This window comes from Malaclemys terrapin, chromosome 23, assembly GCF_027887155.1.
Source record: "Malaclemys terrapin pileata isolate rMalTer1 chromosome 23, rMalTer1.hap1, whole genome shotgun sequence".
Lineage (NCBI taxonomy): Eukaryota > Metazoa > Chordata > Testudines > Emydidae > Malaclemys > Malaclemys terrapin.
This window is the reverse complement of record NC_071527.1, coordinates 8,502,446-8,520,609: the sequence shown is the minus strand read 5'-3', so window position 1 is coordinate 8,520,609 and position 18,164 is coordinate 8,502,446. Positions and strand designations below refer to the sequence as shown.

General features: G+C 49.0%; 1 protein-coding gene across 1 annotated transcript in view; it reads left to right on the top strand.

Moving 5' to 3' along the window:
- The window catches only part of LOC128828443 (gametocyte-specific factor 1-like), a 40,119-nt gene extending 22,933 nt beyond the window's left edge, over positions 1 to 17,186 (top strand). Inside the window, 2 exon segments of the mRNA XM_054013138.1 lie at positions 1,399 to 1,493; positions 17,182 to 17,186. Coding sequence (XP_053869113.1) covers positions 1,399 to 1,493; positions 17,182 to 17,186 — 100 coding nt within the window.
- Positions 17,187 to 18,164: the final 978 nt, after the last annotated feature.

Genomic DNA, 18,164 nt, shown 5'->3' with positions numbered 1-18,164 from the left:
TGTATTCCAGAGACTTGATTTGAACCTGCAGTTTATTCCATCGCTGCTGCAAGCCTGAACCAAGAACTTTGCCATTACTGTATGTAATTGATTCCATTTAACCAACTCTAACTCTCATCTCTATCTTTTTCCTTTTATGAATAAACCTTTAGATTTTAGATTCTAAAGGATTGGCAACAGCGTGATTTGTGGGTAAGATCTGATTTGTATATTGACCTGGGTCTGGGGCTTGGTCCTTTGGGATCAGGAGAACCTTTTTCTTTTACTGGGGTATTGGTTTTCATAACCATTTGTCCCCATAACGAGTGGTACTGGTGGTAATACTGGGAAACTGGAGTGTCTAAGGAGATTGCTTGTGAGACTTGCAGTTAGCCAGTGGGGTGAGACTGAAGTCCTCTTAGTCTGGCTGGTTTGGTTTGCCTTAGAGGTGGAAAAAAACCCAGCCTTGGGCTGTAACTGCCCTATTTGAACAATTTGTCCTGAGTTGGCACTCTCAGTTGGGTTCCGCCAGAACCGCATTGTCACAGGGGGACACACAATTAGCTGTATACAACCGATTTCTATAAAACCGGCTTCTATAAATTTGACTTAATTTCGTAGTGTAGACAGACAAGAAAGCTATTAGGTTGGTTTGACACGATTTGTTCTTGGCAAATCCATGCTGACTGTTACATATCGCCTTATTATTTTCTAGGATTCTGCAATTTGATTGCTTAATTATTTTCTCCATTATCTTCCCGGGAACTGATATTAATCTGTAATCCCCCAGGTTGTCCTTATTCCCTTTTTTTATAGATTGGCACTATATTTGCCCCTTTTCCAGTCCTCTGGAATCTCTCCTGTCTTCCATGACTTTTCAAAGATAATCACTTATGGCTCAGATATCTCCTCAGTCAGCACCTTGTGTATTTTAGGATGCATTTCATCAGGCCCTGCCGACTTGAAGACATTCAACTTGTCTACGTAATTTTTAACTTTTTCTTTCCCTATTTTAGCCTCTGATCCTACCTCATTTTCATTGGCATTCACTGTTAGACATCTGCATGGAGATAGAGACGACTAGGGCATGTGTGCTGAGATGCCATTTAAAGTTGAGGGCAGAGCAATATTTATAATCAAGCTTTAACTCTGATTTTTCTTGCTGTCTTTGGCTTATTTCTTTCTTGTTTGGATGACTGATTAACTGGGGATTTTAGTCAAAAAGTAGATGGCATCAACGTATTTTACACTTTTCTCTAGCCTTTGCGAGGAGAAGTAACTGTTCTGATTGCATGAAGGTTTGTTTAAATTAACATACTCTGTCTTCAATGTTAGAAAAATACTCAAATATTTATAGTAAAAGATACTTGGCTAAAGAAGTACACATGTGTAGGATAATTCTTATTTGATCTCTTTCAGCCCTGGGTCCAGCGTAGTGATGGAACCAAAGAATAAGCTAATGCCAGGCATGAGAGCACCCAAGTCCTTGCCATATAGCCTATCCTGGAAAAGCAGTAAGTGCAAAGACAGGTGGTCTCCCCCTGCTGTAAGCTGGGACCTACATGTTAGCTCAAAGTGGAACAGGACAACTTTCCTCTGTATTTTGATTCCACGTGTCAGCATTCTCCTACATAAACTGAAATGCATTTATTCCCACCATCAGCAAGTGGAGATGGAGAGCTCTGTAACACAGTCCTCCCTAGAAGCAGCTGCATTTCTGTGGTGGGTGGAGTGTCTTCTGTGTCCAGGTTTTATTTCGCTGTAATAAAGGTTCACTTGTGGCAAAGGTGGTCTGGCTCCATGTATTGCCCCCATTACTATAGCATCTGACATCTAAATGTCAGATTATTATTCACCGCTTACAGACAGGTCTGAGTTTGGCACAGTGGAGCACAACACAGTTGTAGCTCTTCAGGTATAGCTGCTACTGGAGTCAGTGGAAGCTGTACACGTGTGTAGCAGCTGTAGCATTTGGTTTGGTTTTGCAAAACCTGATTGAAATCTTATAGCTAGGGTGTGTCTATCCAAGGAAACCTAACAGTATTACTTCCAAGGGGATGTAACCTAAACTGAAAAGGCCATTGTTATTTGGAATGTAGGAAGCCACCCGCATAGTGGTGTAGTAATGTGTACTCCTGAGGGAATTCTGTGCTAAAAAATTAAACATTCTGCACACAATATTTTAAAATTCTGCATATTTTATTTGTCAAAATAACACAATATAATCACACCAGTTTCAATTATTTTGGTAATTTGTTTCAAAATACCTGTCAGCCAGAAAAAAAGATTCCCCCAGGAGCAGAGAGTCAAAGAAACTCCTATGACAGCCCAGTCCCTGTTTCTTTGTTATGCTTTTGTTGGGCACCTGTCTGAATGTGTGTCACATGTGTCAGCTGGGCACATCTTGGGAGAGATCTCTGCCCCTCCAGTCTTAGACATCCACACCCCCAGAGTCCAGCTGTGGGGCACCCCCCTAGCCCAGACACCTGCACCCCCTACCACCAAGAGTCCAAGGATCGAGAGGGAGAAACAGCCTGATGCTGGGTCCCAGCAGGCTTGTACAGAGTTTCCTGCATGCCATTTCCTTCCTTCAGGACATGCTGGGAACTGCACCTGCATGGAACAGTCCAGTTCTCCCTCCCCCTCCCCCTTCCCCTGACAGTGTCATGTATTTGCAAGCTGGAGAGCCAGGCTCTGGTAGGTCCCACATGTGCTACTGACAGCCAGCAGCTCTGCAGCACCAATTCTGCTGTGAGAGGGAGGAAATGAAATTCTGCGCAAATTCTGCATTGTGTTGTGGCACAAAATTCCCCCTGAAGTAAATGTTGGAAAATTTCCCCTATATAAACACCTGGGTCTGTGCACAGCGGTGTCTATGGATGAGTCTATTGTCATTGTTCGGGAGTGTGGGCTCAAGACTTGGCATTCTTCTCAGTCATCTGAGTCCATCCCTGATGTGCTGAAATGGCTGTTATCCCTTCCAGAGTCTGATCCTGGGCTTCAGCTCCATGCCTTACTCTGAATGCCCTATCTCAGCCCCTTGCTGCATGGCTGTCCTGCTTTCCTGTCAGCTACACGTCATGCCAGTGGAGAGGATGGGGGTCTCTGAAACTGGAAAAGGTTCAGAAAAGAGAAGCAAAAATGATCAAGGGTCTGGAATGGCTTCCATACAAGGAGAGACTACAAAGATGACTAAGGGGGATACGATAGAGGCCTATAAAATCATGACTGTTGTAGAAAAAGTGACTAGAGAAGCATTATTTACCGTTTCACACAATACAAAAACCAGGGGAATCGCCTGATAAAACTAATAGGCAGCAGGTTTAATACAAACAAAAGGAAGTCCTTTTTCACACAGTGCACAACTAACCTGTGGGCCTCATTGACATGGGATGTTGTGGTGACCAAAAGTGTAACTGGGTTTAAGCAAGAATTGGATAAGTTCCTGGAGGATAGATCCATCAATAGCTATTAGCCAAGATGATCAGGGATGTTACCCCCATGCTTTAGGTGACTCTAAACCTGTGACTGCCAGAAGCTGGGAGTGGAAGAGAGGGGTGGATCACTCCCTAATTGCTCTGTTCTGTTTACTCCCCTTGAAGCTCTGGTCGGGGCCACCATTGGAGACCGGATACTGGGCAAGATGGAACGTGATCTGACCCAGTATGGCAGCTCTTATGTTCTTATGAACTCTTGCCACATCTAACTCTTCACAAGGTTTTGTTCTTTAAAAACGGATTCAGTTGCCCGGTGTCCTAATAGCCCGATCCCCAAAGCATTGAGTTCAGAGTAACTATTATTAAACAGCCTGGTGGGATTCCATGCCATTCGGATCTTAGGAGGGAGTTTCATGTACTTGCACTATACTTACTTGAAAATCTTTTACCCCTTAGACAGCAACAAGCACTAACTGGAAGGAGGGGTGACCCATTGAGTGTTTGTCTTGGTCCCCTTGTCAAACTGTAGCTGTGATGGACTCCTCATTTGGAGTACTGTGTGCAGTTCTGGTCTCCCATGTTTAAAAAGGATGAACTCAAACTGGAACGGGTACAGAGAAGGGCCACTAGGATGATCAGAGGAATGGAAAACCTGTCGTATGAAAGGAGACTCGAGGAGCTCGGTTTGTTTACCTTAACCAAAAGAAGGCTGAGGGGGGAATATGATTGCTCTCTTTAAATATATCAGTGGGATAAATACCAGGGAGGGAGAGGAATTATTTCAGCTCAGTACTAATGTGGACACGAGAACGAATGGATATAAACTGGCCGTGGGGAAGTTTAGGCTTGAAATTAGACGAAAGTTTCTAACCATCAGAGGGGTGAAATTTTGGAACAGCCTTCCGAGGGAAACAGTGGGGGCGAAAGACCTCTCTGGCTTTAAGATTAAGCTAGATAAGTTTATGGAGGGAATGGTTTGATGGGATAATTTAGTGATTTTAGTCAATTAATCAACAGCGTGCCATCGCTGGTAAATAGTATCAATGGCCAATGAGGGTCTGGCTGGAGAATCTTGCCTGCATGCTTGGGGTTCTACTGATCGCCATATTTGGGGTTGGGAAGGAATTTTCCTCCAGGGTAGATTGGCAGAGGCCCTGGAGGTTTTTCGCCTTCCTCCGCAGCATGGGGCAGGGGTCGCTAGCTGGAGGATTCTCTGCAACTTGAAGTCTTTAAATCACAGGATTTGGGGACTTCAACAGCTGAGTCAAGGGAAAGGGGGTAGGTCAGTTTTTGTGGCCTGCATTATGCGGGAGGTCAGACTAGATGATCATAATGGTCCCTTCTGACCTTAAAGTCTATGAGTCTATGAGACTGGCCATAAAGTTGTCCTGTTCTGGGGATGCCTGAGGCTTGAAAGAAAGCAAGATATTGCAAGAGAATTCCTTTGAAGTGCCCATTAGTTTAAACATTAGGGAGGATTATGGTCTTTTATTTCCAAGTATATGACAGAGTTTCTGTGATCTGGGCATCTGTTCCCAGTGTGAGCCCCACCAGCTACAGAGACTGTCTCTTTGATCTTGGGCAAGTTACTTAAGCTCCCCGTGCCTCGGTTTCCCCATCTATAGAATGGAGGGATAGTAATACTTACCCTGCAAGCTAAGTATTACTAGCTACCTGAGAAGATAAACATGTAACTTATGAAGCATCCTCAGATGAAAGGTGATGGAGAAGCACAAAATAGCATTATTAGGGTTTACACTTTGAGTAGGAATTTGCCAGTTTAAAAAAAAGCAGGCCTCCACTTTTGCAGGAGATCCCCATTGAAATACACCCATTACTTGACACCAGCTGTAAATTGCCAGGCAAAAGCGTGAATGAACTGAGGATGCAGCATCGTGGACTCAGTTATTTGCAGTGCAAAATACACTCCACATAAATGGGGGCTTGGTGTGAAGCTTATTTCTGTAGTTTTCACACCCTTTAATTTTATCACTGTATTTTGAGCTAGCAGGTCAGGATTCATGTAACTGTAACTCTGAGGTGCGGAGTGATGAATACGTTTCAAAAGCATAATGTCTAACAGTCTGGCTGTAATACTCTGATTTAAGAAAAATCTGAAAATCGTAATACACTATGCCATGGGGGAGGGAAGCTGAGAGAGAGATGATAAATTCCCAAGGAAATGTGTTTTCCTCAGCTGTTAGGCCTGCAAATTCATGATGATATTATTTATATTGTTATTACAACCAGGACCTCATGGTGCTAAGGGTTGTACAAACAGAGAACAAAAAGACAGTCCCTTCCCCAAAGAGCTTAGAATCCAAGTAAGAATCTGAAAGTCACACTGGCTTGTGCATCGCCAAGAATTAGAGATTCTGCAGCTGGAACTCAGTTTGACTAATCTGGCTATAAACAAGCCAGCTCTCACTCTCAGCTGTTCTGGCTTTGCAGTGCTAACGAAAGTAGTTTGGTCAGTAAAGTAAGCAGAAAGATAACAAGCAAATGCACATAAGTAGCAGATCAGAGTAAAGGGAACTGTCTAATATCCTCGCTTTTCAAGCCAGTACTATACTTTAAAAATGCCCCATTAAGTCAATCTACTTAGAGCAGCAGTGAAGTTTGCATTTTGCCTTCAAAACACCCCTCTTTTGGAATCATTTTTAACCAAAATGGCTCTTAGGTATAACCAGATGCTTCATCACCTCCCACATGAAAAAGCCAGCCAGCCCAGGATATTGTACCAATTTCACAATAAAATCTGTTGGGTGCATGTGTCTAGGGAGTACAGGATGCATTGTCGGCAATCCTCTGCTTTTTTTTTTTTTTTTTAAATGCAGAGGTGCATGGATGGGAAATTGGTACTTGGAAAAACAACTGCTCATCAGCTTTTGCTACAGTCATCACTGTGGGCTGGTTGGCTGTTTTATGGAATAATAGACCATTTCCAGATGCTGGAAAGTAGGTATCCTGATACATGTGGACTCTCCACCTGGAATCATTGGACAGGTACTGGAACATTTCACAGACAAAACCTTCAATCCGTCTTGTCACTGTATGGGCAGGCCACCTTGGGTGTGTGTGCACCTGTATCTGATTAGATTTTCTAGTTCATTAATCTTGTAAGACGAGGTGTTCTGAGAAGGATACTTGGGAGGAAGGGAGAATGGCTTAGCTCAATGCCTGAAGGTCACAGCACTGACACAAACACTGGAGATGAGTTCAGATGTGTCTGCGTACATTTGGATTGGTTAAGAGTGAGTTAAAGCAGAAGGACTTATTCCAAGTGTGTGATAACGACCCTTAACGTGCCCCAATAGAGCAGCTGGTCATATAAAGCTTTAGCCAGCTTTTTAGCTAAGGTGTGGTGCGGATCCAGTCTAGCAGGGCTTCCCAGAGACCTATAGAACGTACCTGTGCTTTATATTTGATCTTTCCTAATGAATCATTGCACTATGGGCTAATGTACAGGATCAGCCTTGTTCTGCGGGGTAAAGTCTCAGCAGTAAGGACGGTTGCTTGGTTTTCATTCCACTGAAGGTGTTGGAGCTCCAGCCAGACAGGCTGGGTCTATTTTTGGGAAGGAACTAATGCTCCCTAGTATGCTTACAACTGGGGGATGAGGTTAGAGCTGCTATTATTGATTATCTAAAATGTCTTGCTTTTTAATCTAATTGCAGGAGCTGGTAACTGAAGGCCAGAGAAGAGGCTGCTATTGAGTGCTCATCTGTTTCCTTTAGAAATGTGAGGTGCTGGTTAAGAGACTCAGACTAAACTCCCTCTGTGTTGGCTGAACATTCGCAGCCCTAACCTTCCTGCAGAACTGTCCTTCACATATCTGGCTGCTGTCCCAAATTATCCCAACCAAGGTAATTAGACAGAATGCTGTTAATCTTTGATACCAGAGACTCTCAAAAACTAACTCCATACACGCTGGTGCCAAGGAGCCAGCAGAGTTCAAACAGTCTGGATCAGCATGCTCTACAAGTTACCTCCTGTAGGGTGTTTGCATAAATCATTGCTGGACTCCTGCATGGCTTTGGATTAAAATGTGTTGTGTCTGTTTACCACCGCATGGTGCTGATGGTACGTTTCTCTCATAGGGATTGCAGTGCCAGGTCAGACCATTGGTCCATGTGAGCCCCCTCACACTGGGGGTGAGCTCTCAAAGTGGTACGTCTCTCCCTGATGAGGAGGTAGGCATCTGAATGTTTGGTTCTCTCGAGAGACATTGAATGTGTACTGGTCCTCGTGTGTCCCAGGGTCAGATCAGCCGCAGCCCTAAGGCCTGCCTGTTATGCCCATCCACCTACATGTGAAAAGGAGCTGCCATTCAGACTGTAGATGGTGTATGGGGGAGTCAAAGCAAAAAGCCTTTAAAACAAAATATTTTCATTGCTGTTTTGATTAGGCCTAAAAGTTGATCTGTAAGGGAGCTGGGATGGGGGATTCAGGAAGGTTAGGGCTGCGAGTGCTTAGCCAACACAGAGGGAGTTTAGTCTGAGTCTCTTGAAATAGCTGCCTTATCAATAAAACAGTTGCACTGTGCCCTCCCACCATGGCACCCTAACACCGTCCACACCTCACATACGTGATGCCCAGTGCATGCTGCTGCTTGAGCACCTCTGGCCTGGCGCCCCCCTCTAGTCTCACTCAGACTCTCTTGTGCAGTGGGGGCTTGCAAATGATTTTTATACTCAGTGGCATTTAGTTCTGAGCAGGGGCGTTTGTGTCCTTGTGCTTCATGGGGAAGGTGACGGAATGTTAATTTTTATGAGGACAGGGCTGGGGTGTCAGGAGCATTATGCATGCCAGAACGTCCCCCAGTCCAGCACCTGGTGTCAGGTGAGCTGGATAACATTAAAGCATGAGAATATCCTGCCAGATCCTGGTCTGTAGCTCCAGGGCCGGCTTTAGGAAGTGTGGGGCCCGATTCGTGGGGCTTGTACTCACCCGGCGGCACTCCGAGTCTTCAGCGGCAGGTCCTTCACTCGCTCCGGGTCTTCGGTGGAAGTGCCACCGAAGACCCGGAGCGAGTGAAGGACCCACCTGTGAAGTGCCGCTGAAGACCCGGAGCGCCGCCAGGAGAGTAAAAATTGAAAAGGCCACTGGGCGTGGCATGGGGCCCAATTTGGGAGAATCAACCTAAAGCCGCCCCTGCATAGCTCTGTCCCATCTGTGTCTGTCCAGCAGAGCAAAGGGGACAGAGGGCAGCCAGGGATTTCCCTGACATCAAGCTGGCATAACAAGTTTCACACTACCTGCCCCCCTTCTCCTGGGGCAAAGAAGTGCAGGAGTGGGCCTCCCCAAAGCATGGTACACTCCAGCCATTCTTGGCCCAAAGAGCAGTCTCAGGAGAACTGCTGTAGTCAGCATAGTTTCAAGTAGTCCTTAGGCTGCATTAATTACTCTAGAAGATATTTCCGTCCCCAGCTGGCTCAGCATCGGAGTGTCAGCCAGACCTAGGATCTGGCCCATCACATTCTAGTCAAATCTGCCCTGTCGTGTTCCCCCCCACTGCACAAAAGAGAAGATTTGATATTCTGAGTAAAGAGCAAAGGTCCCTCCTCACCCTTAGCCTAGCATCACTACTTGATCCTGCATAGGAAGACTAATCCTGCGCTTGACATCCGCTTGTCACCATGGAAACAAATATAGGGCTGGTCCTTTGGGGAAGTGAAGTGTGTTTGGTCAGAAGGCAAGTGTAGCAAAGTCCCCTTTTGCCACCTAGCCATTCTGACAAGAAATTAAAAGTGTTCTCTGGTTAGTGAGCTCTTCATGCACCCATTGTTGCATCCACGACATACTCTCTTGGTAGGGATTTCAGTGCTCCACACCTGGCATTGTGGTTTAGTAGGTCCCACTTGCAAACCCGATGAGAGAAATGTCTGAAAACTTGTGATAACGGGTCAGTAGCACCTTCCCCTCTGTTAGCATCAGCTCTGTTATAAAACTTGTTGGGTAGCTTTTTTAAGTCTTTGCAACTTGAACATATTTCTCTTGAAGGCAGAGTTAAATAGTCAACTTCTTAGCAGCAAAGCAAACTATACATCTTTAATTTGGCCATTAAAACTAGTCTGTGAAAATCCCAGTGCATGCAGAATAACTCTCCCTAACGATTGTATGTAGTGGCAGCATGTCTCTAACCTCCACTCCAGATTGGTACAGTCTGTAACGCCTGTAAAGAATGCATTCTGCAGTGTCCTGTTAGGGCAGCATGTTCGCCTCCAGGGGACAGATGTCATGGGACTGCTTTTAGGCTAGCTATTCTCAAAGATTTGTGGAGGCAGGAAGGTGCACAGACCTCAGATACTGAGCATGCCCGTCAGCACCAGGGCAGGAATTGAAACAGCATTGCCTGGAGCTACCTCTGGGATTACCCAAAGGGCTTGATGTTGGTCTTCAGGCTTGTCTACAGTGGGAAAGTTATTGAAATAGCTGCTCCGGATTAACTCCCTGTGTGGACGTTTACTGCTGAATAAGTGTACCCTTTTCTAATTTAGTTTAAAGCTTAATCCACATCCAAAGTGGTTTAAGCTAAATGAGAAAAAGGCACTCTGTATTCTAGAACAGAATGTCTACACAGGGCTTAGACAGATGTAGCTATTCTGGGGAAACTTCCATGTGTAGAGACCCTGACTGCTCCTGGTGATGCTAGTGGGAGGCACTGGCTTCAGTGGAGCAGTTAGGCCAAAGCTGCATGTGTCTCAAACTCCCACTCTCTAGTATTAAAGGGCAAGGAAATTCTCAGTTGGGTTTAGGGCAGAGTACCCCATCCCCCCACTATGTGATCATGGAAATAATCCCCTGTTGTCAGTCAGTGCTGTGTCTTGTCCCAGCCTGTCACCCGCAGCACTCATACTGACAAGCTCTGACCTTACCCTGCCTGCCCCACCTTCTGCCCTTTCATCTTAGTAGGGCATTAGCAAAATGTACTTGGGACCTTACAGCTAACTTGTTATCAGAAGCTGGGTTGAGTTTTGATCTAAAAGATCCATGCAATAAATAACCAACATACACCCCCCTTTCAAAGCATACCCAAAAGGGGTCTGGCAGCGTGGGGGCGCCTAACTGAAATAGAAGCAAGCTGTTTATAACCTTTTATCTAGTAGGTTGCAGATAAGTTACTGCAACTGCAGGGGTGTTTTTGTTCTTAACCCTCTGAAAGATAAGACCTTAATTTGAAAGGGGACATCTTGGAGAAGAGGAGACCTACCCTGATGTCCTCTCTGCTCCGCCAGAGTTAGGCAAAGTGCTGCTGAACTCTGCACTCAGCTGCTTTTGTCTCTTGAGGTTACAAAGGCCTTGGCTACACTCGCGGATTCACAGCGCTGCCATGGCAGCGCTGTGAAGCGCAAGTGTAGTCGCGTCGCCAGCGCTGCGAAAGCTCTCTCACAGCACTGCAAGTACTCCACCTCTCCGAGGGGAATAGCTTGCAGCACTGCGAGCGAGCGTGCAGCGCTGCAGGCGCTGATTACACTGGTGCTTTACAGCGCTGCGCTCAGGGGGGTGTTTTTTCACACCCCTGAGCGCAGCAAGTGCAGCGCTGTGAATTGCCAGTGTAGCCAAGGCCAAACTCTCTGCTGCTCTAACACCCACAGGTTTTTTTATTGCATTTTTTTTATTTGTGGGTTTGGATTGTGAGGAATCAATCCCTTTGATTCTTCTCAACCCACTCTCCACATTCGTTATCCTTAGTTTGGGAGCAGTAAGTTCATTTGGTCTGTCACCCCCACCAAGTACAGCAGTGCTGGAGAGATCCATCTCTGCTAAAAACAGGGTTTGAGTGTGTATAGTACACAGGACAGCAGCGTATCCCTGAGCTATGCTGAAGCCTGGCCCTGTTCAAGGCTTTTGAGTCACTTCAGGAAAGTGTGCTCCAGAATGAAACCAGGCCGTAATCCTTTCTGGCAGGGCCTCTAGCAGTACTGGTGTTGTAGGCAGCCCAAAGATACGTCACTCCCCTATGAGGTGTCAATCTCATGTGAACTCAGAAAAATTGTAGCTGCTTTGCTTAGAAAAGCTGTTCTGTTGTATGTCTTCAGAAGCCCCATTGGCATTGGCTGAGGGGGAATGTCCTAACGAACAGGAGAACCACTTCAAAAAGTGTGGGAAAGTATCTGAAGCTCTTTTGTTTGTCACCCTCAAACTGGCAGCTGGAAGGTGCTTGCCTGTGACCAAGTTTCAGCCTGGACCAAAACTGTGACTGAATCTTAATCCCTTGAAAATAGTGGTTCTTGTTGGCACCCAGATATAGCTGTAACTAGTGGTACGCAGAGGAACTGTGTACAATGGGCCAGATCCTCTTCTAGTGTGAATCAGCTTCAGTGGAGCCACGCCTGTCTACTCCGGCTGAGGATCTGGTCCAGAGTATGTAACTCTAAAATGCTGTGTTCTTCCTGAAATGGACCCACCAAAGGCACTTGTACCTGAGCTGGAAACCAGGGCTATGCTGTCAGAGACCACCCAGCACCTTCTGCCTTGTGCAGAAATATTAGGGTTACCATATTTCAACAATCAAAAGAGAGGACGGGAGGAGCCCCGCCCCCGTCCTGCCCTAGCCCCGCCCTTGCCCCTTCCACTCCCTCCCACTTCCCGCCCCCTCAGAACCCCCAACCCTCCCCCCCCCACTCCTTGTCCCCTGACTGCCCCCTCCTGGGACCCCTGCCCCTAACTGCCCCCCAGGACTCCACCCCGTACCTAAGCCTCCCTGCTCCTTGTCCCCTGACTGCCCCCTCCTGAGACCTTCCCCACATCCTAACTGGCCCACTAGAACCCTACCCCCTACCTGTCCCCTGACTGCCCCAACCCTTATCCACACCCCCACCCCCTGACAGCCCCCCCCAGAACTCCTGACCCATCTAAACCCCTCTGCTCCCTGTCCCCTGACTGCCCCCTCCTGGGACCCCTGCTCCTAACTGCCCTCCAGAACCCCACCCCCTACCTAAGCCTCCCTGTGCCTTGTCCCCTAACTGCCCCCTCCTGAGACCCCCCCCTACCTGTACTCTGACTGCCCAAAACCTTACACCCCCAACCCCCAGACTGCCCCCCCCGAACTCCTGACCCATCCAACCCTCCCCCTGCTCCCTGTCTCTTGACTACCCCCCCCCTCCAGAACCTCCCTGCCGCTTCTCTGACCCGCTGGCCCCCTTACTGTGCTGCAGAGCAGCGCGCTCGGCAGCAGGAGGAGGGGAGCAGGGTCGGAGCTCCAGACTGCCGGAGGCCCGAGGCGAACGGCCGGCCGGCGATCTGCGAATGCAGGGAGGAGGGGGAGGGAGGGAGAGAGAGGAGGGGAGTGGTCTCAAGTTGCAGGGGAGAGGAGGGGGAAGTGGAGGAGGGGCTCTGGCTGCCAGAGCCCCGTGCGAGTGGCACGATCCGGCCGGCTGCCCTGTAAGCTGTGCACGCTCTGCATGGGGGGGAAATCCGGACATTTACAAATTCCCCCCGGATGCTATTTTTAACTCAAAAAAGCCGGACATGTCCGGGGGAATCCGGACGAATGGTAACCCTAGAAATATAGCCCTTTTCCTAAATCAGAGCCAGATCTGGTGTTTGGACAGTGACTCCTGCAGAGAGACACAGGGCCCAGTTCCTTGGTGCCCTTGCACTTGTGGTAGCTTGTCACAGCAGCTTTGCAGTGGTGGGAGTGACTGTCTCAAGGCACAGGACAGCAGTGAGCTGGGGCAGAATGTCTGTATGCAGGATAAATCAGTGGTGGTCTTCCTTACAAGAAAGCTTCACCTGACCACCCAGCAACTTGATGCTCCTCCAGGGTTAGAACCAAGGGGAAGTTTGAGAAGCCTGTTGGCAAAAGTTACTCTCTGGTTTCCTTTAAAACAAAACAAAAAATGCATTTGAGCTAAAGTTTTATTTTTGGAAGTGTTCAGGATGGGCTGAAAACCTACAATTTGCTAGTCTGATTATGGGTACACGGGGCCATTAGCAACAGTGTAACTAGCTAATAGCCATTGGGCCACCATTCCTGCACTAGTTAGGTGCAGTTCTGAAAACGGGGTCCCACAACTTGGTACCAGATTTTCAAGATTACCCAGGAGCTTCCATTAAGAAGAATGGAGGCTACTGGGAAATCTGGCCAAACGCGCTCAAACCAGCATTGTGGAGGGAGCTGCTTTGGTTGCATTTTAAGTGCTTTTGGGGACACCGCTGTGTGTTTGTGTGTGTTTGCGTTGCACAGGGCAGTAATGTTACACTGCATAGAGCTAAAACAATGAGCCATGTAGAGAAAAGAGACACAGTTAAGAGTTTAGCTCATTTCTCAGAGGTTAAAATAACCCGAGCTTGAGCTTTTGTTTCGTTTCCCATGTTTTGGAAATGCTGTTCCTAAAAGCTGTCTGTGGCTGTAATTTTGTTTGTATTTCAATAAAACCTGCTTTTTGGATTGCTCAGACGGCCTTGTCTTCTTACACCACTTTAGCAGGCCATCTTATTTCCTTTTCCTTTGTCTTCCCACACAAAAAAAGAGAAAAATAACCTTTTTATAGTAGGGTTACCATACGTCCGGATTTTCCCGGACATGTCCGGCTTTTTGGGCTCCAAATCCCCGTCCGGGGGGAAAGCCCAAAAAGCCGGACATGTCCGGGAAAATCGGGACATGCCGGCCGGCGGTGCGGGTGCTCGGGGATCGGGCCGGGGGCTCGGGCCGGGCCCGCGGTGCGGTGCCTGGCCGGGGGCTCCGGGGCTGGGCGCTCGGGGGCTCCGGCGGGGCCGGGTCGGGTCGGCCGGGCCGGGGGCTCCGGCGGGGCCGGGTCGGGTCGGCCGGGCCGGGGCCTCGGGCGGGGCCGGCCGGGCCGGGTCGGGTTCGGCCGGGCCGGGGCCTCTGGCGGGGTCGGCCGGGCCGGGGCCTCCGGCGGGGCCGGTCGGGTCGGGTCGGCCGGGCCGGGGCCTCGGGCGGGGCCGGGTCGGGTCGGCCGGGCCGGGGCCTCGGGCGGGGCCGGGCCGGGGCCTCGGGCGGGGTCGGCCGGGCCGGGGCCTCGGGCGGGGTCGGCCGGGCCGGGGCCTCCGGCGGGGTCGGCCGGGCCGGGGCCTCCGGCGGGGCCGGTCGGGTCGGGTCGGCCGGGCCGGGGCCTCCGGCGGGGCCGGGGCCGGTCGGGTCGGCGGGGGCCGGGGCCGGTCGGGTCGGCGGGGCCGGGGGCTCCGGCGGGGGGATCGGGGGCGCCAGCCGGGCCGGGGACTCGGGGGCCGGGCCGGCGGTGCCAGGCCGGGCCGGGGGTGGTGGGCCGGGGCCGGCACCCCAGGGCCGGGGACAGCCTGGACCGCGCCTCCTCCCCCCACACTCCCCCTTACCTGCTTCAGGCTTCCCGCGACTCAAATGTTCGCGGGAAGCAGGGGAGGGGGCGGAGACTTTGGGGAGGGGGCAGAGTTGGGGCGGGGCTCGGGGCGGGGGCGGGCCCCCGTGGAGTGTCCTCCTTTGGGAGGCACAAAATATGGTAACCCTATTTATAGCATCTCTCTCGCTAATCCTATAAGCAGCCCTGTCTGCTCTCAAGAATTCCATCATCTCAGAATGGTAGATTACATTACCTCCAGCACCGACTGGTGAATTCTAGGTTGTAGTGAGATTGGTGTGACTGAGCTGTGTATGCCTTTAACAAGGCTGTGCATTGGAGAATAAAATCTGATTTAAGGAGGTAATTGATCCAGTCTAGCAACAGGAAAATGAGCCCTCAGTACTGGCAACCTAGAACAGCACAAATACATTTTAGGCTATAGGTAACATTTCCAATGCTTAAGTTACTTAAGAGCCTTTGGCCTTGTCGGTGTGGGAAAAGATTTTTTGGTTTAAGTGAAGGTCTGAATTTTAACCATTCTAGCTGCTTGGATCTGATGCTTGTGGACATTGAGTTCAGTATCCAAAAGGCCTTTGTTGGTTTGGTTTATATCAATTGAGAAGGGATTTAAGCTAAACCGCCTCCCTAAGCCACTCTTCTACTGGACTAAGAGTGCCCCTGCAGGCGGGTTAAACCACTGGCATCACTAGTCCTAAACAGCTGCATTGACCTTACTTCATCTTACTTACATCACTTATTTCTCAGTTTCCAAAGCATGCAATATTAGGAAATACAAAATTAAAATTTAAATGTAAATTCCATTGTCTGGTAAAATAGCAAGACTCCTAATTTATTGTCACAAAACCAAACACACACCCCTCCCCCCCCTTCGCTTGAACCAAATTACCAATTCTAATTAACCTAATTTTGAGTCTGAAGTGCAATAGCTACAGTATCTTCATCAGTGTGTATAACTTATGGTAAAGTATAATATTGACACTGACCTTACATGTAAACAAAATACCAATCACAATGACTAACCTAATCTTCAGCCTTGGCAGTCTGTAAACCATATCAGTCAGTTTCATGGTATTCCCCTGATAGTCAAGACCTAAATCCCATTTTCAAAAGTGAATGAGAAACTTGAGTTTAATGTAAACAGATTGTGATGATCCAAAGTACTGTTCCTTGAACCCTTGTCTGTAATTCTTCACACTTCTCTTTTGGAAGCTATTTCTAAAATCTTTCATGAATGAAAGAAAAAATCTGTATAATTTTGAAGCCTGTGATGCAAAATTTAAAACAGAAGGACATCAGCAGCTAGGGGAAACTCAGAGCTCTACACTGGAGCGATGGCAATCTATACCCGCAGCCAGCTCTGGCCCAGAACTAACGAAGAAGGTGACTTAAACCTGGTTGTACAAAGGCTTATCTAAACGTGCTTTTCTGTAGGCATGTGTGGTCCCATTGAATGGGACTCTGCACATAGCGTTAAATACACGTTTGCAGGACCCAGGCTTACGAGTCAGCCGTGCTTGTCTCACGAGTTTGGCTTTCAGAAGCAGAGAACTATGTTGGGATGGGTTTGTTCTGTGGGGGGTTAGTGCTGTGCCCTGAGAACTGGAGCTGAAGCGAGAGTTCACGTTTGAATGGGCCCTAGGACGATTCCGGTTTGGGAAGGTTCTTTAAGAAAGCATTAAGTTCCCTGGTGCTGCAGTGCATTAGTTCTGCTGCCTTTGCTTTGATCGCATTTTTTAGCTGTCAGTTTAAAATAGTCTCAAAATTGGGTTTTGGGTACTGCAAAGCGAAACAAACACTTCAAGCACCTGCCAGAATTAATCCAGGTAAAAATGTCTGATTTGGGGAGGGGGAAAATAACCTTTTAAATAACCCCTCCCAGGTCCCTGCAGTCCTGGGGTTCTCACAACGCATGTGACTCCTTGTTTATCTTTGCTGCCTGTGACTAAATTTTTTAAAGCACAAACAGTTGCAAGGCCTGCAGCTGTGCTTGTCAGACAGGAGTGTGAAATCCCCTTTATTTATGTGTGGAGTATTTAGAGCAGGCTGGAAGCTGAGCATCCTTCCCACCAGGCTGGAGAAGCATCTCAAACGCCGTTGACCCCTTTATGGCACCTTAAGAAGCAGCATATTTCTGTCAATAGCTTCAGCAAATTGTGTGTTGTCTATTTCATGTGGCTGTGAAATACAGACCGCCTGATGGAAACCTTATTTCAGAATGTCAACGCTGGGCGCTTTGAAGGGCAGGCAGCGTTCGCAGCCCTCACGTTCGCTCCTCTCACACGCGGCAGGCACCTCGCGGGGCCGAGAGTTGCTTTTCTTGCTTTCCGAGGCGCTTTGTGGCTGGAAGGCTGCAATTGAGGCTTTGGCTGTGCAATCTCCTTCTGGGCTTTGCTTGCAGACTTGTTTAAATTGGGTTCTTTGCAGACCTGCTTTTCTCAGCCTCTGTGTTTGTGTTTCAGCCTGAGAGAGGATAAAAGCATATAGCCACTACCTGTTCCACGGTGGAGTGAATAATCCCCACAATGCCCTGCAAGTGCGGGGAGGCTGGCAGGTATACTTCTTAATTGCAAAAATAAAGTATCAACCCAACTGTTAATTTGGCATTTATCCATAATCAGCGAGCGCTAGGGCAGGCCTGTTCCTGAGGTAAGCTGCAGCTGATGGCCGGAGGGCAAGCTAGAGGCCTTATCCTGTTACTGCCAGATACAAGGAGCCAGCAGGGTGTAGGGGGGGACAGAGTTGAGCCCTGGGGTGGATGTTGCCCCGTGAGCTGAGCCGAGGTCGGATTCTAAGGCAGGGTGGCTGGCTGGGGTCACTAGGTTTGGGGCATGGAAGGATGAGCTTTAGAGTGCCTGGTTTGTTTCTGGCTCCCTGGGGGACTCCCCATTGGCTTTGGCTTGGGAGGGAGGCAAGGTGGCAATTACCTCTCAAGATGCTGCCCTGGTAGGCATGGCCCTGTGGCATCGTGGGACAGGAGACGGGAGTGACCTCCGGAGGGAGGGTTTGAGCCCACCAACCCCTTCCCAGCCAGGCAGAGCGCAGCCCATCCTGTGGGCACGAGGGGGAGCTGGGATCTGTGTGCCCCTGCGCAGCAGCCTCCCTCAGGGCAAAGCACCCCTGGCTCCTGAGGAAATGGCCTGGCTCCTCGGCCTCAGGCACTGTGCAGCCTGTCCCACCCCACCCCTTTAACACCAGCCCTGGCTATTGGCCATGGTCCCTGCCCCAAGGACAGCACAATCTGGCATGGTCAGGAGAGGAGGGAGGCGAGAAGAGGAAGAGCCCCCTGCCCTTCCTCCCCCTCCCTCAGTCTCAGGACTAGTCTACACTGGCAACGTTACAGCACTGCTGCGCCAGTGCTTTAACGTGGCTTGTATGGTCACTCTAAAAAAACCACCTCCCCGAGGAGCGTAGCTACCAGTGTTGGGAGCGCGGCTACCAGTGC